Consider the following 26308-nt stretch of genomic DNA (forward strand, 5'->3'; position numbering starts at 1 on the left):
ACATCCGAGGCATTTCCCAGGTACCTCGGAAGAAAGGGACAGAGGGAAAAGAGAGAAGAAATATCGACTATTTGTATACATGGGTATACTCCTCTTGTATCTTAAAGAAAAGTTTTACTCGGGGAGGGAAGGATTCGTGACAAGACTTATATAAGGATAAACTTGAAAATGGGGTGACTTGCAGGGAGGGGCTCTGCCTTCCTTCAGCTCCCACATTGATCTGATGTCTGATTTTCCTAGGGAATCCCATCACCAAGATTGAAGACTGGCTGCAGGACTGTGGGTAAGTGCCGAAGGGGCAGTGGGACTGCACGCATTGATGGTTGGATATACTAACAGGCACTGACTAATGGGAACTCAGAAACAAGGAAATGGGTTTGAATTGGGCCTGAGGATTAGAAGTGGAGTTGAAATGGGGAGGGGAGGGAAAGGTCAGGGTGAGTGTGGGCATGGCAGCTGTGAATCAAGTGCAACCCTGGGACAAGACTAATTTAATGTGGAGGCCTGAAAATACAGGCAGGATCTAGTCTGAAGCCAAGAATGACGGAAATCTGTGGCTTTGGGGAATGACTGGGCTGAGATCCAAATCCCTACTCTACTGCCTTTCCCTTCAGGCGAGAGCCTAACACTATGTCATGAAAGAGGTTGGAAACCTAATTGTTCTTCTGATCAGAGTAATTCGTCACTGCATTGTTTACTTCTACTGCAGAACAAAGAACAAGGGCTAAGGGTTCACTCCAATCATTCCAAGTAGTGAGGAATTTCAGCAGGTACTTCAAGGCAAAATGTAGTGTCTTTCCTCAGAAACATTTAAAATATGAGACCATACACCCCACAGCCTGTACCATTTTAGAGTCAGCCTACCCAGACACAGAGGGAACGCTCCTGTGACCTATTTAAGCCTGATCATTTGTGTGATAATGAATTCTCAGAAGTTATAACTCCTGTCTGCTCTTTATTTCCCCTCCAGGAATGGTTCAGTCTTTATATAGCCTTTCATCTAAACTCATCTATTAACATATACATGAACCCACCCTTGCTTATTTGGTAGGAAATAAGTAGCACTGAATAATCCAATGTTGTTCAGTTCAATTATGACCCAAAGGTAATGCCAGGAGGGATTTATTTTGTGTTTTTTGTTGTTTACAAAACATATTGTCCTTATAGTCCTAATCTGGTTCACAATTCAATGACTTCAAAGTCAATTAAGGGTAATCAAAATATAGAGAAGTAAATTAATATAGGAATAAGAACATTTGCAAGTTTTTGGTGTGTGAAAACTGTCCTGAGATTTTAAATCCTTCACCACTGCCAGAGAAAGGAGGGTGGGAGGAGGGAGAAGAGGTACAGGGGAGATAAATGGTAATAGAAGACTTGACCTAGAGTGGTGGACACACAATACAATATACAGATGATGTTTTATAGAATTGTATACCTAAAATCTATATAATTTTATTAACCAATGTGACCCCAATAAATTCAGTACAAAATTAAAATTAAAAAATTATAAAAATAAAATAAAATGCTTCACCAGGTTTGTACAAGAGAACAAGTTTTCTCAGTTAATATCTTTATTTCATTAACTATTCTTGAGTCTTAATCAATTTACATCAACAATTACTAACTGTGCATTTGCTAACTGTCTGGTTGTCTAAATGGTCTAGAGAAGTGCTAAATAGTTTAAAATATGCTCCTTGGCTTTAAACATACTACATTCTAGTTGAAAAGAATAAATTCACTATAAGAACACAAACTTCAGAGATCACCTTTCCCCACCTGTATTCCACAAAAATAAACCCTGATACAAAATATATGTTGAAAATATAGACTGGTAAGTGAAAAGACTCCAAGATTTGAGCCTAATTCTTTTGCTATCTATCTGTATAAACTGTAAGTAAACAACTGAAATTCTATCTCAGATTTCTCACCTATAAAGTGGAGAAGTAGAATAATAGTGTCAAAAATTTTCAAAGATTTAAATGCTATGGTGTATGTACAAGTGCTATAATGCTCTGGAGTAATACATGAGTGGTAAGGCTTATAAAGTAGGGGCTTTGTGCTACTTTAAAATTTCACCAAACGAGTCTACCATCTATGTATCTATCTGCCTGTCTGTCTTCTATCGCTTTATCAAAAAATATGTCCAGAAGTGATGTTCACCACCTCCAGGACGGTGGTTATCTCTAGAAAGAAAGAAAGGAGGAAGAATGGGAGTAAAATGAGACTTCAGTTATATCTTTAACATTTTATTCATTTTTATTTTTATCTGAAGCAAATATGACAAAATATTTATATGTGTGAAAATAGGGTGACAGGTGCAAGAGTACCTGTCAAAAATATTTTACTTTTCTATGTGTTGAAAAAAATTCAATATTTAAACTTCAAAAAGGCCACAAGGAAATCTATTAGCATACTTACATTTGTCTTTGGAAGGGGAACTAGTAAGTTCATAAAATATTTTCAATTTTCTCTATTTTCTAATCTTCCCAAATAAGTATGTAATACTTTTTTAACTATATGGGAAAGTCATAAAAATTAAAAAATGATGATTGATGATAGTGAGAAAATACTTGATTTTTATAATACACAATGAGGTAGATTTAGATAAAATGTACTCCAAACATGACCTTCTAAGTTAACCACCATCTTTGATTCTTAAGCTGCAAAGACCACAGCAGAAGGAAGATGGACAAGAACCCACATTTACTGGTTGTCTGTCCACTCTGTTGGCAGGTGCCCTGAGAGGCACCTTTCAAATTTTATTTCAAGACCACATAGTTCTGTTTTCTTTCCAATGCCAAACACCCTCTGGTAGCAAAGGGGCTTTGTTTTATGACAAGCTTTCCAAGAAAGTTCCTTGGTAATTTAGTGTCAGTGTTTCTCGAGGTAATTGAATCTAGTAGCAGACCCTTCTGCTAAAGGTTTAGATCATGTATGTCTTTACAAACTATACCTCTCCTTTTTCTTTCCCTTCTTAAGCCCTCAGGGGATTTTCTGAGGCATGAATATGTTACTTGTGAATCATCAGAAGTAGGGCCAGGAGCCCAAAAACCATCTGCGTGGACTTCAGTTTAAAATCTCTGCAAACAGAGCCATGGAAGTTGCTGGAAGTAGCTAAAAATAGTCACATGCTTCTTCTCATAATCCAATCCACCTCCCTACTCTTTCTTTATGAACTGAGTGTACAGGAGAATGGCACCTTGGCTCTTGTACTTCAGACTTGAAATGATGCCAAGGGACCTTTCAATGAAAAGGTGGAGAGATAGGTGCAGCTGTGGATCTAGTCCTCAGTCATTGACGTTACATCTTCAATGATAACCCGTGAAAGGCCTGGGACTTTACCCTGGGTGATAGACATGAAGTTTCAAGTCAACACGCTCAAAAAAAGGCACCAATAAATCCAGGCCCACATTCATACTACTGTGGTAGATCCCACATGCACAGAGAGAAGCCTACTGACCCAACAGTCTTCCTGGGCTGGTCCTTATACAGAGAATATGGCCATGCCTGCCAGGGCACAACTATAGAGAGAAATACAGGGTAAACACCCAACAAAAACTTGTGTCTAATGAATAATAGCAAGTTTGCTTTTGGCCAAACTAGGAATTTTATCAGTGGTATTTTTATGTAAATTTTCTTGAAGTAGAGCATAAATATTAGTAGCATTTCTTTTTTAACATAAATTGTGGTAGAACTCAGCAGGTGTACATTTTGGTTATGCTGGATAAGTTCTAGATATCTACAACATAGTGCTTATGGTTAACAATGTGGTATTGTGCACTTTAAAATTTGTTAAGAGGGTAGATCTCATGTTAAGTGTCCTTACTTCCAAAAGACACAATGGGGAAAAAGGAAAGTGGGAGTTGTTGGGTGTGTCTGTTAGCTTGATTGGTCACAGTATTACAGGTGTCTGCATATGTCCAAATTCATCACATTGTACACATGAAATATGTGCAGTTCTTCGTATTGGGTTGGCCAAAAAGTTCATTTGGTTTTTTATGAAAGCTGGATCTAGTAGCACTTAGTTGTCTTTAATTTCACTTGAAACAGTTTTATTAGTTTGTATTGTAACAGCTGTCACATCAGCGTGCATTTAAAAACATCGAAATTGGTGAATATTTGTGTAGCCATTTTAATGTTGAAGATGGAAGAAAATACACAATATTTTTGGCATATTATGCTTTATGGTTTCGAGAAAGGTAAAAATGCAACTGAAGATTTGTGCAGTGTGCAGAAGGTTCTGTGACTGATCAAACATGTCAAAAGTGGTTTGTGAAGTTTCGTGCTGGAGATTTCTCACTGGATGATGTTCCATAGTTGGGTAGACCAGTCGAAGTTGATAGCAATCAAACTGAGACATTAATTAAGAACAATCGATGTAATACCACATGGGAGTTAGCCAACATATTAAAAATATCCAAACCAATAAAGTTATTGGTGAAAATGAAAAATGTGTATTTTATTTTATGGAAAAGACCATATGGACATTTTGGCCAACCCAATACATCAATTATACCTCAATAAAGCTGCTAAAATAACAATAATATAAATTGTATTGAAGTATACAGTACTTACTGAAAAATAAACAAGTATTAAATACATACCTCAAGGAATTTTCTCAGAGGGCACACACCTATAAAACCTGCAGGAACGTTACTCACACTCCAGAAGCTCCTGTCCGTCCCTTTCCATTCATTACCCAGCTCCCAAGGTAACCAGTAACCTGACTTATAACATTGTAGATGAGTTTTTCAGTTTTTTAACTTTATATAGATAGAATCATACAACATGAACTGCTTTATGTGTTTCTTTTGTTCAGCGTTATGTTTGTGATATTCATGTTTTGCAAGCAGCAATAGGTCATACATTTTATTATGTAGCATTAAGTTGTATATTCTTCCTACAATTTATCCATTTTACAATAATTAGAGATTTGGGTCTTCCAGTTGTGGTTCATTATGAAAATCACTTCTTTTGGTGACTATATACAGGTGAGTATCCATTGAACACACACCCAGAAGGGCAGTAGTAGTGTGTTTTTATTGTAGTTATGATAATAGTTGACTTTAGTAGCTGTATTACTGTGTAGCTACAGCACAAGCATGAAATGCACTAGTAAATATCAATATTATAGTAGCTGATTATATTAGTTACCAGTGTTTTAACAGTAATAGGAAATATTAAATTGTATTAATATCTATAATATATATTTTAAAATATCTATAGTATTATATTAAAATATATTTGTGTAATAATGTTATATGTATAATAAAATAATGTTTTATATATAATATTATATACTAGAAAGAAAAGTATATATTTGTAGTTCAAGTTGTAGTATTAGAGTTAGTGGTTCTTAATTAGCTTGGGTATATCATTTCATATTTCTTAACTTTATTGGAGTGGCATTGGTTAATAGGATTTTATAGGCTTCAAGTGTACATTTCTATGAGACAAGATCTGTATATTGCACTGTATACCCACTACCCAAAGTCAAACCATCTTCTGTCACCTCATATTAAGCCCCCTCCACCCGTCAACCCCCAACTCCCTTCCCTCTGGTAACCACCACACTGCTGTCTGTGTCCATGAGTTTCCGTTTTATTGCATACCCCACATGTGAGTACAATCATATGATTCTTAGCTTTTTCTGACTGACTTATTTCACTCAGCATAATATTCTCAAAGTCCATTCATGTTGTCACGGATGGCAATATTTTGCCTTTTCTTATGGCTGAGGAGTATCCCACTGTATATATGTACCACGTCTTCTTTATCCAGTCCTCTACCAAAGGACAGTTCAGTTATCCCCATGTCTCAGCCACCATGAATAGTGCTGCAATGAACACAGGGGTGCATATGTCTTTGCAGGTACATGTTTTCAAGTTTCACAGGTAGGCACTCAGGAGAGGGATTGTTGGTCATGTGGTAACTCCATTCTTAATTTTTTGAGGAACTGCCAGACTGTTTTCCATAGTGGCTGTGCCAGTCTACCTTCCCACCAGCAGTGAATGAGGGTTCCCTTTACTCCACAACCTCTCCAACACTCATTATTACTTGTCTTGTTTGATTTAACATTTTATATCATAGTTTGATGTCCAGTTTTTTTATAAGGACATATAAAAATACAGAATTTGGAAAACAGGGATTTTTTTTACTATTAAAAGCAAAGTATTAGTAAAAGATGTCAGTATACGATATACAAGGCTTTATTTTATAAAATTTAAGCACAACTAATCTACAGATGTTCAATTAGTAAACCCATTGCCATTATTAAACATTTCATGATATTATGCTCCAAAAGCCTGAGATTTATTTGCGTCGCTGGAGACTGAAAAAGGAGGAGGCTCATTTCAGATCACTCCAGTGGAACAGATACACTCCAGTCCCTCCCTAATAACTCACTCAATGAGTCTCCACTCCAGCCTCCATAAGAGACTACATTCAAAGCATCATGTGCAACTTCCATTTTTCAAACTCTCAGGGAAGCAAACTCTGTGAAACTCACAACATACCAGTGTTTGAAGTAGACTTAACTAACAATAATATCTAGTCATCTGATACCCTATGTCATATTTGAGAACATAGCAGCAGCAAGGAGCCAGGACTAGAATCCAGGTGTTCTGGTCCCAATTCAAAGCTTTTTCACAGATGATTTCACTCATCTGTTTTAGAGAATTTCTTCCTTGTTTATAAAACTGAGTTGTTTCTCACTACCAATTATGCTGGTTTCCATCTGTTTTTCTTCTGGAGATGGTAAATGTTTGATAAGCCCGTATCTCAAAATGTAAAAATATAATCTCTAACCAAGATGTAGTTTCTGCTGCTTCCTGAGAGACATGATGTTCTGCAAGACTATGGCTCAGAGACAAGAAAAGGGGTATGGATAGAAAAGATGGCCTACTAAATGCTTTTTTTTAAAATTTCTATATTTGCTTTTGTAATGTGAAAATTATACACCCAAAGCCCTGCTTCTGTAAATGTATTTCTCTCCAGTTTTGCTCCTATCATTTTTATTGTCTGTTTTACCTAGGAACTCACCTGGAGAATTATTTGCTAAGCTAACTTTAGACAATGTGGTCAGTGCAACCACAGCCCTCCAATCCCAGCTCCCCCTGACTACCTCCATGAACTTGTCAGTCAAATAACCACCCTGTCTTGCTTTCTTCAACATAAAATCAGCATGAACACTGCTGACTCTCATTGGAAAATTATATGAACCTATGGGACATGTTTGAGGAAAGCCCCTTGGAAAATGTGGTGATTTGGACCTATAAGTTTATGTTTGATTTTTAGATACTCTGAAGAAGGGTTTTTTGAGGAAGCGGGACAGTCGATCTATAATGGTGAGTATAGGGTCTGTTCTTCCTTCTATTGTTCGTCTACTTGGACCATGATGTGGCTGTGTGTGTATGAGTGTGTGTGTGTGTGTATATGAATGGGCATGTGCATCCACCAGAAGGCCAACTCTCTTGTAACTGCTTGCAAAACACCTATCAGTGGTCACAGGCAGTCGGAAAGGTCCAGAAGATAGAGTAAGCAATGACACAGAGCCCACCCACCGGCTCAACAGTACTCAGAGGTTATTTTCCATTAGTGGTTACTCAGCTAACAATCACTGCTACAGGAAAAGAGCTTTATAAAATATGTGTTTGTGTGTGTGTGTGTGTGCATACCCCCATGTGCTATTTGGCAGAGGATTGTGTGCATAACTGTGCAATGTAGGGGACAGGTTAATTATAGATGAGTGTGCACGTAATTCTTTCTGAGTCAGAATACAAGTGTGATTTCTGAGGTACTATATGTATATACAGCTGAGGGTAGGTTTGCAAACAGTGGATGTCTGATGTGACTGTGTGTGTGTGTGTGTGTGTGTGTGTGTGTGTGTGCGTGCGCACGCGCAAGCGCGCAATCCTGATTTTCTGTGACCTTTGCCTTATTATTTGACAGGGTGTCTCAGCCATGGAACCAGCTTTGAAGATGACTTGACCCTTGGAGCAGAGGGTAAGTGGCACAGCTCTATGAGGTTGAGATTGGGTAAGAAACTATACATTGGATTAATTAGGATAGAATGAAAGGGGATAACTGCAGAAAAAGCATCCCTGGGGTCTTATCTACAGGGAAAGAATAGTCTCAATAGGATCTAATGTGAAGCTCAGAAAGCATCATGTGCCCAGAAATACTTCTGCACCAGCCTGTATGGATGTCTACTGGTCCACCACTGGAGCTTTCCTTTGGACCCTGGGAATATAACATATAAAATCACAGCAACATTGGCTGCTCAGGCATCTTTGAAATTGTTTTCTGTGTAGGAAACCCAATGCAGTCTCCCTCATTAGTGGGCGTGAGAAAGACTGCATTGCAGAAAGATAAGGGCTTGAGTAAAATATGGAGGTATAACAACCTACTAGTGTCTCCTGGGACCTGTAAGACTCATATGGTGGGACAGGGAGTCTGGCCTGGAGGGCTGAACGACTCTGTCCTTCTCAGGACAGAGGAATTCGTGCCTAGAAACCAGTCATGGTCCCGAAGTTCAGAGGCCTGGGGTCCACTGTTCTCCACCATATCTATCCCTCTTCCAGGTCTGTGTTTGAGAATCTTTAGATACTCCCATGAACTTGGTTCAGTGATGATCCTACAGTAGTTGCAGAGAGGAACAGAGCGGGGCTGAGCTTTAAGTTCAGAGGGGCAGGGCAGCTTAAGTGATTTTTATTTTCCCTTATAACTTTCTCTTTACCTTTCTGTTCCTTGTCTAGCCACACTGTTGGCCGCCAATGGCAAACTCTTCTCCAGGTAAGTGTAAGGTTCGGCTGGGCTAAAGGGTCTCTTCTTCAGGAGTTACTGAACTGGTGTAAGTGTCAGAGTCAAAGAAGTGAAAATCAAAGAGCTGAAAATTCAGAAGAATGAGATTTTCCCACCAAGAGTTAAGTCATAGACCGAGTTTTCACAGGAAGTGACAATGCACAGCAGGCATGTCTTGGAGCCAGGGTGCAGACTGCTTACAGGATTAGTATGACATCATCTCTGATCCCTGCAGGCATTTCCTAGAGACAGCCCGGCCCTGCCAGCTACTAGATCTTGGCTGCAGTTTGGCTTCCAGCAGCATGACTGGTGGGACCAACAAGACTAGTTCAAGGTATGTACCAAATTTGGCAGGGGTAGAAGGATGGGGAAGATGAAGAGAATAGAACCGAGAACCCACTGCCCAGTTTTCCTGGGATATCTTACCAAAGCTTTTATGCAGCCATATACTTGAAAAATATGACATATTTGCTTCAAGAATAGTGGGGAACGCAGAGGACTCTACTGCTCAGAGCTGGATGCTATGTGCAAAATAGTTCAGTTCTTTGGACCCCAGGAGGTACAGCACTGGTACCATCACAGCTCCTGGACTTATACTGAGTGCTCAATAAACAGCCCATACATGGATTAATTAATTGATTGATTTGTTGGTTGAATGAAGTAATAAAATATTGATTCATTCAGGTAATTTTGAATTCCTGAGCTCAGGCCAGGCAATGACTGTACGGAATTTGAAAAGATGAAGAAGACAAAGTTGCCCCAGGGGTTTAACAACCCAATAGGGTGAACAAAATAGCATGCAAATTATGTTAAAACAAGATGGAAAGCCATGAAAACTAGTGTGGTGTAATTAAAAGTGCCTGAAATTTCAAGTCAAAGTTTGAATTTGAGACCTGCTTCTGAGACTTATTAGCCATACAACTAACTATCTTTAGTGATATGTCCATACAGAGCTGCAGGCCTGGCCAGTTCACTCCAATTCAATTAAACCAGCATCTCTTGAGATAAGACTCAGACATCTGTATTTTGTAAAGACCCCTCCCAAAGTGATTCTAATACACACTCATGATTGAGAGCCAATGATCCAGATCTAGACCCACGATTCATATAAGGAAACCTAGGACCATGGAAATACAATCAGTACTTACATAACAAACATAAAAATAGAGCCAGGGATTCCAGTTAATTATCCAGCTATTAATTAAACAAGATGGTACATATTTGGATTAAAAGCCTAGCATCTTTTCTGAAGAAAGTGACAGTGATTATTTAAATTCTCAAGTAATCCACAGCTTCTTACCCCCATTGTTGTTTGGGATGCGTAGTTATTGAGCTTTGTGTCTCCCAGCCTGGTGGAACACACATTCATTTGTAGCTATGTGCTGGTGCCATAAAGAGAGAGAATTGACCTTCTATAATGCAGGGCTTCTGCACTGAAGATGGTGCTACAAAGGGATCTACCTCTCAAAATCAGGTTTTGAATATACCTACACAGCAGGTCCTCAAGTAATGCTGTTCCATTCAATGCCATTTTGTTACAACATTGATGAGATACCATAGGAACTTAACAGTTATTTATAACAATTAGCCTATGGTAAATCTGATTTCATTATAAATTGTTTTGCTTAAAGTCACAGAATCTATTAACAATGTTAAGTGAGGACCTACCACACTGAAAATTGCTTACCCTGAAAGTGAGAATAGAATGAGTTTTATGTACCCTACACATGCATTCTCTAGTTGTCCCACACAACCCTGAGGGCAAACTGTGAGGCAAGATGCACAGCACTTGGCAGAAGCCAGCTATGTCATTGTACAGATGTGCAAACAGGAACTGACTGGTTAATGATACAACTACAGATTTCTTCGCATCTGTACTGCTTTTGATTGTGGAGATCCTCTCATAGTAAAGTTCATTCACCTGTAATCAGTTATTCAAAGTACTATGGTATAATCTCATTCAATTTTTAAACAGGAGCTACATTATAATTTCCATATTTCAGACAGAGAATTTAGGTTCAGAGAAATGAAAGCTTTTCGAAAAGTCAAAGACACTCTGGATTACCCTGTGCCTCAAAATTGCCCCTTCTTACCTAAACTCCCTCTTTTTAGCATCTCTGAGATTCTGGACAAGGTGCAAGAAGATGCAGAAGATGTCCTCTTCAGTCTGGGCTTTGGCCAAGAAGACCACAAAGACACTTCTCGGATTCCTGCTCGATTTTTCACCAACCCGTCCCAGGCCAGAGGCATTGATTTCCAGCTCTTCCTGAAGGCTCAGGTGCAGAGGATTGAGATGGAGGACCCTTGCCTCATGCTGGCCAGTGAGTGTCCCCACAGATCCATGCTCTGCTTCTCCCCAAGGCTCCAGACAGGGATCAGTGGATCCAAATCCTACTTTCTCTTGATTAGCTTCATTTGATCCTTGGTCTCTTGTGTCTATTTTCTCTTATGTTGTCTTCAGTGAAGATGAACTTTGACACCTGCTTCTCTCTTTTGAAATACTCTTCAAGAGACCTCACATCATCATTGCTTTTTATGAGTCATCTCAATGCAGAATAACATCTTTATATCTCATCCCATTTTTTTACTTCTCAGTTGGGATTATTGAATGCTCCTATTTATAGCCATTGCATTAAAATCATTTCCATTTAAGACAGTGGTTCTCAAGGTTCAATATGTTAAATTGTACAAGGAGTTTACAAAGCATTCACATTTATAGGTTTTTCCTCCAGAGAAAGAGGGGCCCAGGGATATCAGTTTAAGTTTAAACAAGCACACAGATGATTCTTATGCATAATCCTTAGACCCCATCTAGGGCAACAATAATTTCAGTTGTACTGATTTAATTCTAAGGAAAGATATGAGAGGGCTTCTCTAGCTTGATGAGGTATAAAAGACTCTATTTGATTTTATATGTTAGAATACATTTCAAATTCTATTCTGCTACAACCAAAACATAATGGTGTTTCCAATAGTGTTGTTTCCTATTCTTTGTATCAGATTCATCTTAAAACCTTGGTAAAGCCAGCCTCCTGAGTGCCACCTGCTGAAACAAGGATTTTGAGTTGGAGTATATTCACCCCTTAGGTGATTCTTGTCACACTCGCTTGAGGATAATTTGTTGAATTTGTTGTATGTGCCAGCTGCATAATTAGATGTTAAATTCTGTAATAACAATAGCTAGACAAGAAGGATATGATTCTTGCCTTCAGGAAGGTTACAGTTTAAAAGATATGGTTGATCACATAACTTTTCAAACAGGGATGTGCACATGAATTATCCAAGGATGTCATTAAAATGCTTGGGGTATAGTCTGAGATTGTGCATTCATAACAAGGTGCCATGACACTGATGCTACTGCACTGCCGACCACTCTTTGGGAAGCAAAGGTCTAACAGAAAAGATGGACTCCATCTAAATTTCTCTAATCCAGCCCATTGCCTAGTCATCCCTATTCCTCAAATTTGTTGCTATCAAGAAGCCGTCTATAACCCTAAAGTTTTGTTACTAAGAAAATAATGTTGTGTTGTTTTTTATCATGTTTGTCATCTAAAGCAAACACAGTGAGTGATGGAGGCCATTGTTTAGAATATACTGACAGCAAAAAGATATGCTAACTCAGGATAGAGAAATCTTTCCAATCCATATAGAATTAATTTCTGGACTAAACTAAAATACGTACTTGGGATGGGAAGTCAAGAAATCAAGAAAGTGGAAGGACACTTAACTCTGGGTGGTGAGCACACAGTACAATATACAGATGGTATATAATAGAACTGTACACCTGAAGCCTATGTAATTTTATTAACCAATGTCACTCCAATAAATGTAATAAAAATAAAAAAAGAAATCAAGAAAGTCAAAGAAGGGGATCCTGGGTGTCAGAAATCTAAATGGGGGAAGTTGGTGCCTTCCTTCTCAATGTTAAGTTTAGGAAGGCTATTGAAAGGAGAAATTCAAGGACTAATCTGCTGATAAGCCACCAGACTCACCACCTTCAACCCTTGTACCCAGGCAGGTTTAAGCAGGTGCAAACACTGGCCGTCACCGCCGATGCCTTCTTCTGTCTCTACTCCTATGTGTCCAAGACACCTGTCCAGAAGTTCACACCATCCCACATGTTCTGGAATTGCAACCCAACTGACGTGCCATCCATCAAGATTCTGGCTCCAGAATCTGAACCTCACTCACCAAGAGAGCGCCTGCGGAAAGCCATCTCCAAAATGTGCCTGTACACATGCCCCCGAGTTCGGCTATCACCACCCGACAACACCCCTCTAAGGAACAGTTTGGACCAAGTGGTGTGGGAAGTGATGGACAGAGTGAGAGGAGACAAGCTGGTTCTCCAGCAAGACTCTGAGTTTGAGCCAGGCTCACAGAAAGGTCCTGCACCCTGCATCAATGGTACAGTGCTGCCTACTTCTTCTTATTCATGTGCCTTCTGCCCTAAAGGGGATAGACAGCAGGGAGTGTCCACAGTGTCTGCACCATCACAAACTCCACATTCTAACCCCAAGACACCCTGTTGCACACATCTGTTACCCAGAGCAGGTGTGCAGTGGAGCACAGACCCTGCATGGGTCAAGAGAGAGCTATGGGGTCTACAGGCCACCAATAAGGAAGCCCATCTGGCCAAGGATGAGACTTTCTGGAAAATGAAGAGCAGAGTGAGAAAGAGCCTGTTTCAGAAGAATCCCACAGGCAGAAAGGTTAAATCATTGGACCTGTCCATCATCCAGCAGAAATGGAAGCAAAGCCAAGCGAGACCAGAACTGCGCCGGTCTCTGACCCAGCAGCTGTGGGACACTTTTGACTTGGAGGAGGTGAGTGGGGTGAAGGTGAGGGAGAGGCTGGCAGAGAAAGGTTCTAAATTTTTGCCCTTGGGTAAAGGGAATCCTGATTCTGTGTCTTCATCAGATGTACCAATTCTTGAATTATATTCAGAAACCTTCAGGAGTGGGTTAATATAAAAGGAGAAAAAGACATAGGTCTGGTTTCTTAAAAGCATCTAGGTTTCCAAAACTGCTTTTCTAATTCCTCATCTGATTTGATCTTCTTGAAGTTTCTCATCAAGTACCCCTACCCCTATCATTTGTGGGATCCACACTAGAGTAGAGGTCAGCTATATAATAAGCTGAACACTATTATTATAAACAAAGTAGCTTCTTTTCTACCTTGACAAATATGTAACCATAAAGACCTGCAAGTCCAGGTTCAAATCTAGAAGACTCTTAGGACTTGTGCACTAGAACATGGCAGTGTGGGCAGAGCCACTCCCCAGCCCCAGGCCTCTCTCCTCTTCTCATGCCAAGATCTATCCTGAACCATCAGGGATTTCCTACACAAGTGTGTGAACAGCCCAGCCTGCATATCCAAATGCCTCATGCCCCCTACCACACAAATTCATGGTCATCACTCAGGCCCAAGAGTGCATATACTACTAGAGAAGACAACCCTTGAGAGAACAGATACCAGGCAAAACTGGTGCAGGTCACTGAAGCATACTTGGAGCCATATGAGCAGCACATTTGGGATCCTGGGTGACCAGAGCACAGTCTAGAAGGGGTAGCATATGATCCAGGTGAGCACATCCCCTAGGTCCACTAATTCTTTATACCATGGACTCTGGAAAACTCAGGACTCCTCTTACCTGGGTCTACCGTACTGCCACCAAGTGCAAGGGTATCTTGGAAAAGCTCTCAAGTCTTTGCCACAAAGAGAAGCTGTTGGGATTCAAAACATCATTTGCACATGTGTCACCTCTCACTGAATGTAGAGCTGCACCTCAGTTCCTGCCTTCCTCGCTGCTGGGTTCCTGCCACAGAAGACCCTCAAGTACACTCAGCCTCCCTCCCCCACAGCTGCCTGCCACCCTGCACCTTTCCCCACCAGTGGCTCTGACTGGTTCTGCTGGGATCTTGGTTACAGGTGCAAAGTAACAGTGAGGAGGAGGAGGAGACACATTGGGCCGGCAGACCCAGACTCCCTCACCTCTACCAGACTTTTGCTGACAAAGACTCAAGAAGTAAGTCTCTCTCTCTCTCTCTCTCTCTCTCTCTCTCTCTCTCTCTCTCTCGTTCTCTGGCAATGGTTCTCAAACCTGCCTGCACATTGTAATCACCTGGGAATTTTTTTCTTAAATACTCACAATCAAGGGTCCCACATCCTAAAATTCCAATTTAATTGAGTTGGCATGAAAACCAGTGGCTGATACCTTGTTTTTAAGCTCCTAGGGTAACTCTATTATGGCTGGATAAATACTTCTCTAAAGCAGTGGTTCTCAGATGTTAGCATCAGAATCATTTGGAGAACTTGTTAAACCATAGATGGCTGGGCCCCAACTCCCAGAGTTTCTAATTAAATACGTCTAGACAGGGCCTGACAATTTGCATTTCTAGCAAGTTCCCAAGTAATGCTGATGCTGCTGGGCTGATGCACAGTCTGAGGACTGCCATTCCAGGGGACACACTGTATAACCTTAATATTCCAGATGTGTCCCACAGGCCAGCAGCATGACCATCACTTGGGATTTTGTTAGAAATTGGGTACCCCAGCTGCTACCCCAGACCTGATGAATCACCATTGTATCAAGATTCGTAGTGATTTCTTTTGCACATTGAAGTTTGAGGAGCGTTGTTAAAGACGTTTTGTAACAGGTAGGGACCAACCATGGAGATTTATAGGCCAGCACTTATTACTTTTTTTGCTACTTTCTAATCAGCTCATGTCATAGGACTCAGGGGAGACTCCTCAGTGTATCTCATAGCTTTGTTTGTTTAGGCTCTGAGTTCCTTTCTGCAATGAGGGTTAGATGTATGTAGCTCCCCTTCCCCTCCTCAAAAGACAATGAATCGCATGCGGGTAGTTAGTGCTGCTACAATGTCTTTCCTCTTGATGTCAGTTTTGCATATTAACTCTTTCTGGAGTATCCCCCGTACCTTTGAACATTCTGGTTAAAGATTTATTATTTAAACTAAAAGAAAATTAATCTCCTGTAGTTTTTATTGCCTGTATCCTGGGACCACCGAGAAGATGGCACCAGGGATGATTTTTTCAAGATAGTAGAAATTGAAACCTTTCTTGAATTAAGTAAATAAGTCAAGATTCATCTGGCTTATAGTTCCCTTTGTTTTGCATATCTTAGTACCGGTCACTGCACCTCCTAACACAACAAGTTTTTGGTTACTACTCCAGTCTCAGTGTTACTAGTCCAAAGTCACAAAGATCTTTACAATTCTTATTCATTTCATTCTAATTCTCTGTGGTTGTAGAGCCCTAATGGCTCCTCTTTCTCTCTGACCCATTACCTTCACCTCCAAGTACACAGACTGTGTATATACAGTTACTCATTCACAACAGGGGCAAACATCAGAAGGCAGCCTTATGCTATGTGTGGTGGAAAGGTTTAAGATATGGAGCCAAATGACATACCTCATACTAGTCCTTGCAGAAATCACTTGAGTTTTATCCTACAAAATAGGAGAATGATACACACACACACACACACACACACACACACACACACACACCAAGGATAGGCTATGTTCTAAGACCCACATGGGGTGCCTGAACCCACAGCTGCCACCAAACCCTATACATACTGTGCTTTTCCTGATAATATATACCAGTGATAAAGTTCAACTTATAAATCAGGCACAGTAAGAGGGTAACAACAACAGATAATAAAATAGAACAATCATAACAATATACTGTAATGAAAATTATGGGAATGTGGCGTTCTTAAGTAAAGTAAGGGTGACCTGAAGACAAGCTCTGGGATTCCCTGACAGTCACTCTGATAACTGAGACCGCGACTAAGTGACTGATGGACCGGGACCATTTAAAGTGCAGAGACTCGGGTCTGAGGGATGATTCCACACCCAGGGCGGGATGGGGCAGGACAGTGAGACAGTTCAGCACGCTATTCAGAACAGCGTACAGTTTAAAACTTATGAACTGTTTATTTCCTGAATTGTTCACTTAATATTTCGGGCGGCTGTTACTATGAGTAACTGAACCGGTAGAAAGCCAACCACAGATAGCATGGGACACCTGTACAAAGCTTTGCTCAAGTATTATTTGTCCAGCAGATGTCAGTCTTGCACAAGAAAATACCAAGATGTCCAGCCAAGCAGGAGGATGCAGAAACTAGATGGCTATGCTGGGGCAAGGGGGGTGAGGGGGGGAGTATTTCTAGGAGTTATATATTTCAAATAAGTTACTAGATTTCATTTTATGTCTTGGCAATGTGATTTCATTACAGCAAGAGAAATAGCAGTTAGAAATGCTGTATTTCACATATTCTAAGGCATACGTTTTTCCACAAGTTAATCTCTCAAATAGAATAAATCTTAATTGGCATTGTCAGCCAATTTAAGTGTCTAATTTTTGGACCTCCTTAGTGGAATATGAAATAATTATGTCTTACAAATGATGGTTTATAATATTCAATAAAACACTGTAACTTTCAACATTAAATGCACTTAGTGTCTCCGGTGATTTCGTAGATTTTCCTTTCATGCCTCTCTAGAAGAATGAGAGATCTCTTCTTCATGGACACAGTCTTTGGCTGATACGGGGAATACAGCAGTTCTCAAATCTTTCCAATTCTCTGTAAGTTTGTTTAATCATCTGCTCACAAAGCCAGGAATTATCTCTCTCAGTCCACTCCTCTGTCATTCTTTAAGAGCTCATAAGAAGTGGGGAATAGCCATGAAAACAGCTCAGTACTGCCAAGATTAAAGACTGTGAGAGAAATGGTGGGGGGGGTGGAATTCACTGACCACCATCAAAGGCAGAGACAAGTGGGGCAGTCCCTCAGGCCTACTGAAAAACAGCCCCAATCTGCCTCTTCCAGTGTCTGTAACTATCTCCGAAAGGTGATTTATCTCCCAGGATTTCTGTATCAAGTCCCAGAAGTCAACCTACTACTGATTCTCAGGCACAGAGGGGTGCGAGCGTGGATAAGAGCTGGCAGGAGCACCCGAGCAGCCCCTGTGTCCAGCCTGCACAGTCCTCACAATGCACAAAGACACCCCCTTAGAGGGGTGACCATGGGTTCAAATCCAGCTCTGTGGAGCTTACCACCAAAAATCTCAAGGGTCTTCATCTTCTCAGACAGAGTTGCTTCTTTTCTTCTAATTCATCTCCATAAAGTGAGTGCTTTTCTGTAATCAGCACAAGGGCACCTTTTCTATTAAAAGAAAAGCTGATCCCCAGCCAGCAGCTTTCTTCCCTCCCACTCTATCGTGTAGACTTCTTCTACCGGAGAAGAAGTCTTACTCTTCCTCCAAGTTCCTGGGACAGGATGACCCTCCTCATCCCTCATCATGTGCACCATGCTCATGAACTTCAAATTCACAGCCTTTTTATCAGTGTCCTATTGCTGGAATGTGAACCATTTGACCTTTACCACATTTATCAAAGGCAGAGCCAAGGAGGTTTTTAGTTTTTGTTGTTTGTTTCTTTCACCTGAGGTTGTTGTTTGTTTCTGAGGTAGCGGGGCCAACAGATACTCTGTTTGCAAAGTGATCATATATGAATATGCAAGGTTTCATTTTAGGGTCAGCTCTTTTGGTGTCAGTGAGAGAAGAAACAGGAAGGGTTAGGTGGGGAGGCTGGTGCAGAGCATAGGATAAAGGAGGAAACTAGTGTGACATAATCCCATAGGTGGTGACTCAAAGTGCCGTCTGCTTGCACTTGGTGGAACCTCTGTGGGCCGAGGAGCTACAGGCTCACTCTTCGATGTAAGGTTTTTCCATATGATAATATTAACAATAACAAATACATACAGCAATCACTACATTTTGGACACCACTATTCTTAGCATTTTATGAGAATTAAATCATTTACTCCAACGAAGTATGTTTTTATTGTTTCCCATTCTGTACATGATGGCACCAGGCAGTTATTTTTGTACCAAGATAAATTCTGAAGAGGAACTGCTAGATAAAGGGAGAGGGGGAGGAGACAGGACACTGTTAAGAATGTGACCATTATTTTTCTGCCTCATTTATAATCTTACCAGGGTTGTTGTGTGCCTGCTGGGGAAATATAATTTAAAACAAAATCTTCTTCCACACCAGAAAACCTCTCTAAAAAGGTGTAAGAGAAAGAAAACAGTTTTATTTTTAAATAAGCATTAAACCAGAATATGATGTGCATCCCAAGCAATCCAGGAACAAGCCAGGAAACACAAAAAGAAATCTCACCTCTTATACAGCCAAGCAAATACAACCCATTACGTACGTGTCAAAATAAACAATAACCAGGCCTCAAGTGAGAGGACTTGACAGCACCATTTGCCACGCATGTTCATCCTAGATTCACCTGGTAAGCGAGGTGGCTGACCATGTTAGCTAATTGCCTTTATCCAAAGGAATAATGAAATTTATCCTCTTATGGCAGAAGATAGTTTTGTGAGTTGAAAGCAGGCGCCTAAGTCCAACTCCTGCCCTGCCATGAAGAGTGGGAGGTAGGGGTGCTATGGTCCTTGATGATTACATTTCAAATCCATAGCTTCCTTTGAGAAAGACACTTCTAGCTTATAAAGGTGGTGAGAGGCTCAGTGAGCCTTTTTTAAAGATTTGCATTCAAATAAAGAACTTGCAGGTTTTCTAAAGAAACACACTTTAAGAAAAGGTGGGGGAGGGTATGAAGCCTCTTTCACAACAGGGAAAATTAAGCTTAATTTTAATTTGTATTTGCTGGTTCACCTCTGTGTATCTTCTCACCCCACCTCACCCCCACTCCCCACTTGGCCCTTCCTTTATCTCTACAGTCCTATTCTTTAAACTGTGGAAAGCAGAAGGATAATCTCTCTCTGCATCTCATAATGCTTATTTTCTGAGTTATTGATTTCAAATGTTTCAGTGGCTTACCAAAGCCATACCCAAGGCTGCTGGCTGTCAGGCTGTGCAACTGCAGGTCACCACTCACACAGACAGCAATATAAACATTGCTCCTGGAGATATCCAGAGCAGAGGCCCCGCTCCATCCACACTCCCTTACCCAGCCCTGCAGGTAGGAAGTACCTCTCATGAATATATAGCACTTTCATAGATGTTATCTCATGGTAAATCTTATAATCATATAGACTATTTGAGAAGGAAAATGACTTAGCAAGATCATGTAACTAGTTGGTTAATCTCAGAATCAGAACCCAGGCCCTTTTCATGAGGTCGGGCTTCCCTGAGTATGCAGGAGCCAAGCCTGTGGCCAGGGGTCAGAGCAAGCCTCACTTTCTGCAAGAGGAGTTCCCGGACCCTCTGAGCTTTGCTTGCCTTCTTACACACTCACAGAGGATGTTGTACAGATTAAACAAGAACCCTCACACGACACTTGTAGCTCGTAATTTAGTGAAAGACATGGCAGAAAATTCAACCATTACTTTGATTTCATTTCATTAGATGCCATGGGGACATAAAATTGAACTTCCCAGAGGATGGCATATCCAGGTGAATCTGGACAGAAGAGTAAAGGTAGTGAAGGAAATGGAAGAAGCAGCAGGACGCTGACGTCCTAGTTCGAGAGATAACAGGTTCAAAGACAGGGCAGAATGGAAGAATCGTGTCTTCAGAAACCACTCCTGTGTCTAGTGGGAGAAAGAGGATAGTGAGAGATCAAAATTAAGACTAGGAAAGATCAATAGAAATAAAGTTATGAAACAAAGTTTTCTGTGTCATTTTAAGTATTTTGATTTTGTGTAGGAAGATAGGGAGCCACTTAAAATTTTACAAAGGAATGATCTGATTAGATTTATCTTTTAGATTACTCTGGCAGAGGTGTGATAAACAGGCAGATTAGGGAGCCGGTGCAGGAAGGGGAATCATTCAAGAGTCTGTCACAGAAGGTTGAGAAAAAATGTGATGGCCAGAAATAAGATGAGGGTACTGGAAATGGAGGGGAGGAAGAGTGGGATTTTGAGATTTTTAATATATACAGTGGCTAAATCTAGAACCAACAGATTCATGTTTAGGAGGCGAGAGGTGAAGAAAAGAAGGAAAATTTCCAGGTTTTTTTCTTGGGTGACTAAATGGATATTAATGTCCTTTTATAAGAACAGAATACAATAGTAACAAGTTGGAAGGCAAATATTTTGAAGTCTAATTTTCAAAAATCAAAATAATGACTCTCATGAAAATATAATATAAACATGTTCAAAGATTTTATTTATTAATTAATAAAGTTAATAGTAATATGTTTGAACTGATCCAAAGAGTATTTGAGAAGCTAGTTACAAACAGACAAAGTAATAAATTGCTCAGTCAGCTACAAAACTGGTTCATTTCCAACAACACCATAAATTAATCTCTTGGAATACTCATCACACTGGAAAGAAATTATCTGCATCTCTATCCAACATAAATTTTCAAGGTAACCCCTCCCCCTGCAGGGTAGTAAAATAGCCCCGTAAATAGAAACTCAAAACTAACTCTGTGCCAAAAGCATGCATATCTGCTGGTAAGAAAGAAACCATAGGGTGCGAGGGACCACAGTTCAGGTGGGAAGGGAGAATGATGAACTGAGGTCACCAGAGAATTAGAATGAGTTGAGATCCAAAGCACTCTGGGGTGAGTTAGCCGTGAACTAGAGCTGCAGATTTTTGTCTGGGACCAGAGGAAAGGAAAAAGGGCAGGTGTGAATACAGTTGCATTGGTCATTTCAAGAGGAAGACAAGAAATTGCTACTTGTCTGGTTTCTCTGTTGTTCTGTTTGTGTCATTGCTAAGAGTGTGATGCAGGAGCTTTCAGGAAGATAGTAAAGACAGTCACTATGGAGAAAGGATGAGAAATATGTGTTAATAGAAATGTGTGTTATATTTCTATTATGAATAATGTTGGGGCTCAGCTCAAGGTGCAGAACATGGGTTGGCAATGGTTTCACAATTTTCCACAACAGTGCTCAGCAATATATATCAAAAGATAAGAATAGCCCTGGCTGGTGTGGCTCAGTGGATTGGTGTGGGCTGTGAACCAAAGGGTTGCTGGTTTGATTCCCAGTCAGGGCACATGCCTGGGTTGCGGGCCAGGTCCCTAGTGGGGGCCACATGAGAGGCAACCACACATTGTTTCTCTTCCTCTCTTTCTCCTTCCCTTCCCCTCTCTCTAAAAATAAATAAATAATAAAATTTTTAAAAAGGAATAAAGTATAGATGTACGTTTATAAGCATAAAAAATAAGATGTGAATACTTCTAGAAATCTCGCTTCCTGGTGAGAAGAGCAGAAAGCCTGTGGTATGACGCTGGTGGTGATGGTACTGCTGCTGCTAATAACTTTAAATATTTCTTGTAGTGGTGAGAAACATTTCCACAGGTAGGATATGAAAGTTTCTACCAATGCCAATACGCAAAAATTGTCTAAAAAATGCATGACCTGTTTCCTTTTCCTTCCTTGGGCAGGCGTTCCCCACCACCACAACAGCACGTGCTCGGACAGCAGCGGTTTCATAGAAGAGCCTAATTCCCACCCCTTCTCGCAGGAGGCGGTGCTGCCTCCTACATCCAGCTCTTCCTCACAGGCCCTACAAGCTCCTGCACTCAGCAGGAGAAAGGCAGCATGGCTCACGGGAAAGACGACCACATTGAGGGACTTGGACTCTACGTCCTGACGCTGTCACAAACTGCGTGCACAGGGAAAGACCTTAAGCGCGTCCCTTCGTTTCTCTGCGCATTGGTTTCTCTACTGTGTGGGTATCAGAATATGTGCTGGATAGTACAGTGGTGAACTGGGCAAAGACTTAATTTTCTCCAAGCTTTGACACTCCCTAAGACATTCAGAGGATTTAAAGATGATGAAGTTTGAGAAACAAGGGTTGCTACTGGAATGCCCTCAAAGGGCTCAGGTGAACTGAGGAAGGACAAATCCCACGGTGAGGCTCTGAAACCTCGGTGCAACCTGCAGTGAGATTTCCTCTGAGCCTCTACTCATCCTGATGTGCTCCCCATCAAATTCCAGAATGCCTTCCATTCTGGAAGCCTCTCCCTTAAAACCAGTTTTTCCCTCTATCCCATATTTTGTATCTTTATAGAAAAAGAGATGAGTGGGATTCAGAGTCCCTCTTCTTGGCCATTGCCAAAAATTTATAGTATTTTCTGCTGGCAGAAAACAATACAAATAAAAATATTTCAAAATCTTGCCATGTTTTAGAGAACTAACAGTCATGGTTTGTGTTGGATGGAAAATGTTTCATCAACAATTAGGGCTTGAATCTGAGATAATGACAAACCAGAGGTATATTAAAACTTTCAAAAAGGCAAGCCCATCTTGACTTCGAATAGTCCTAATTTGCTTCAGGTAATCAACCTCTTCACTTTCCCTGCCTAGCAGAGGAAAGGGGGACCACTCACATGAGGAAGAGAACAAAATCGGGGGGCTCTACTTCTTGCGTTCACAATTCCTGCCATTCAATAAACAAATAATTAATAGCAAGAGATGGGACTATAGGATGAAACCAACAGTAAAAAGGAATAATAGAAGCAGATATCCAGGTGACCCTGAGTTCGAAGAGAGCAAAAATGATGGTTAAAATGCACAAGAAAATGGAGAAAATAGAAAGTTGGATAATTTCATCAGAGAACTGAAAAGAACAGAAAATAATCCATGAACATTTTAGAGCTGAAAAATACAATTTATTAAACTCAATGGAACTATTTAGCAAAAGATTGGATTATCAACAAGATAAAATTAGTTAATTAGCAAGATGGACGATTGACAGATCAACCAAAGATATCAACTGAAGTACAGAAATTTTAAAAATGGAAAAATTTGAAAATTAGTGTGAAGGATAAGAGAGACAGAGCCAGCAGGGGTGATGTGCCTTGTATTGTGAATCTTAGAAAGGGAGGGGAGGGCGAGGAACAAAAAAACCATCAGGGTTTGAGTGCCTGACCAGGCAGCATGTGGTACAGACATTGTATAGATACATTGCTCCCCCAAGGAAATGTTAGTAGAATGAGAGAGGTCCCCCTCCCTCCCGTGCACACATACACGTGCACACATACACATGCACACACACTTCCAGTAATGTATTACTTGGTTGCTTTATAAGTTGCAAGACAGCACAGACTAGAAGAGAGGGATTTGAGGGAAATCATAACCATGATGAGTGTTAAATTAAAAAAAAAGATACCATGAGCTGACAGAGGGTGACTTTATTCTGATACTATCACCAGCAATAGGGGAGAAAGCGCAGGCGAAATCTGGGTGGAAACAACAGGCCACGGGTTTCTGAGAGCTGAGCTGGGGGAATCGTAGACACCCGTGTTTGGCAACAGGCCTTACCCAAAGGAAAAAGTAAACTTTCTGGTGTCCTCAGGAAAGGAGGCCGTTTTACAGCTTGGAGTAGGTTCTCCCGACGCTGGCACTGAAGTCAGGCTCCTACCCTTCCGTTGAAACTGGGAGATAGGGCACTACCTTCCTTCATGTTTACATTGTAGAGACAGGGTTCTCCGTCCGGCCAGAATGGTGCAGGGAGAAGATTTACACCTCAAAGGAACAAAGAAAGGGTTTATAATAAAATTCTCTAAAAAGCAGTCAGGGGCTAGCGTCTAGAAAAAGCCTGTCCGAAATTTCGTCATGCTGCGGGAACGTTAAGGACATCTTGGTCATGAGAGGGGACTGAAGGACCTACGACTTGCGTCATTCAAAGAGCCTAAGAGACTGACAGCACATTTGACACCATCTCGTGGAGGAAACGGGTTGGGGCTGCGGAATGAGGCAACCCCTACATTCCGCTTCACCGGTAACTACTATTAGATACAGGAATGAATGACTGAAGGCTGGTCTGGCGGGAGGAGGGAACAGCATTCTGGAGGTGGGGTATGGTCCAGATACCTTCCTTTGCTAACCTTCCCCCGTGCGCACAGCCCGTGAGGAGTAACTGATGCATCTGCACAGCCAATACCAGGGAGGAGAGAAAGAAGCAATGCATTCAGCCTCCACGGCCCCTCCCAGGCAGATTCTGAAGAACTCTGACGCTGAATCAGAATCATTTGCGGAAGGTTCTATTGTTAGACCTGGAACAAAAGCTTCCCAGCCCCTTTCTCCAACACGTGCGTGGGCTTGACCTCCTCCCAAGGAGAGCCAAGCTCCTCTGCCAGCCTCCCAGCCACAGACTGCCCCTGCCATGTCTGGGGCGTGTGAGACAGAGCTCCCCGGGCAGGTCGCAGCCCGACAACAGACAACAGTCCCCAGACGAGTGGGCAGTGCCCACCTCTCTGGCCGGTGGGTGGGGGAGGGGGTGGCAGAACGTGCAGCGTTTAAGAAAAACAGATCAGATGCGTGGCAATGCGGTGTTCATTAAGTGAAGCGCAGCGCAGCGCAGCCACTGCGGTCCTCTTAAAGCTCCAAGATTCCGGCTCTTCTATTCTTTACAAGACAAGCCGCCTCCCAACGGGACAACCGAGTTCCCTGTGAGCCCAGCAGGGAAGAGGTAAACCCCTTCATTCCTACTGAGAAAACCGAGGCCTGAACATCCCAGAATATCACAGCGTGAAAGGACTAGCCCAGTGGTCTGATTGTAAAAGGGGGGTGGGGAGGCCCAGAGAAAGGAAATGTGACCAAAGGAATGTGACCAAAACCACATGCCAGCAGCCAGAGCTAGAGGTCAAGTCTCCGGACCTGAGAGGGGACTTTTTTCTATTAGATCCTTTCTCTTGTCAAGCATTTCCACACCCAGTCCTCCTGCACCAACACCCTTTCAGAGCTGATTTATCTCTGCTGCGACCATTCCTACCTACCCCATCACCCCACTGCCATCCTGGGTTATTTGGGAAGCTAGCTCTATTTAAGGGAAGAGGAGCCAATTTGGGCGACAGGACACCCGCAGGAAACAGGCTGGAGCTCATAGCTGTGGCCTCACAGAGCAAAGTGGCAGGTGTCCATAGAAAAATCAGAGTTCCTCAGTAAATTCCAAGAGGCTGGGGAAAGGCAGGATCATTACAAGGAGCTGGTTTGAAGCAAAGCCATGTGGGTGGAGAAGGCTTTAGGAGATGGCTTTTCTGATTCCCAGAAAGACCTCAGGAGGCTGCTGTGGAAGAGGGGAGTTGGGGGGACTGTTGGAACTCGGATGAAGGGATTACAGGTAATTAGCTGACTGGGAGAGGGCTAGGCTTCCAGAGTTCCGTGGGACTTAGCCCTTCCCTGGTATCTGGTTCTAGTTACAATCACACCTCAAGAGTTCGGTGAGGATCGAACTCTAAACCTTGGGGCCCTAAACTCCTGGAAACAAACATGTTTGTCTGAGTCATTCACTAGCCAACTGTGTGATTTAGGCAAGGTGTTTAAGCTTCCTAAATATTCAACCATAAAGTAAAGATACAAAAATACCTGTCCTGCCCAGTATATCGGGTTGGATCAAACAAAATAATGGCACAAAACTGCTTATAATGCAGTAATGTTTATTCAGAAATATTTCAGACAGGCTGACATCATCCACTTGTCAGTACGGTGAAGAGGTAGGACTAGAATCCCACTTACTAACGTGTGATCTTCAGCGTGTTGCTCA

At 41.5% G+C, this 26308-nt stretch overlaps 1 protein-coding gene across 1 annotated transcript in view; it reads left to right on the forward strand.

Moving 5' to 3' along the window:
* TESPA1 (thymocyte expressed, positive selection associated 1) overlaps window positions 1-22992 on the forward strand; it is a 39074-nt gene extending 16082 nt beyond the window's left edge. The window contains exons 3-11 of the mRNA XM_045829649.1: window positions 241-283; window positions 7297-7346; window positions 7951-8004; window positions 8757-8793; window positions 9038-9136; window positions 10915-11123; window positions 12817-13625; window positions 14731-14827; window positions 22203-22992. Coding sequence (XP_045685605.1) covers window positions 241-283; window positions 7297-7346; window positions 7951-8004; window positions 8757-8793; window positions 9038-9136; window positions 10915-11123; window positions 12817-13625; window positions 14731-14827; window positions 22203-22411 — 1607 coding nt within the window. The 3' untranslated portion in view covers window positions 22412-22992. The remainder of the gene's footprint in view (window positions 1-240; window positions 284-7296; window positions 7347-7950; window positions 8005-8756; window positions 8794-9037; window positions 9137-10914; window positions 11124-12816; window positions 13626-14730; window positions 14828-22202) is intronic.
* The last annotated feature ends 3316 nt before the right edge of the window (window positions 22993-26308 follow it).

This window comes from Phyllostomus hastatus, unplaced genomic scaffold (genome assembly GCF_019186645.2).
Source record: "Phyllostomus hastatus isolate PE091 unplaced genomic scaffold, TTU_PhHast_1.1 phas_scaffold_93, whole genome shotgun sequence".
Lineage (NCBI taxonomy): Eukaryota > Metazoa > Chordata > Mammalia > Chiroptera > Phyllostomidae > Phyllostomus > Phyllostomus hastatus.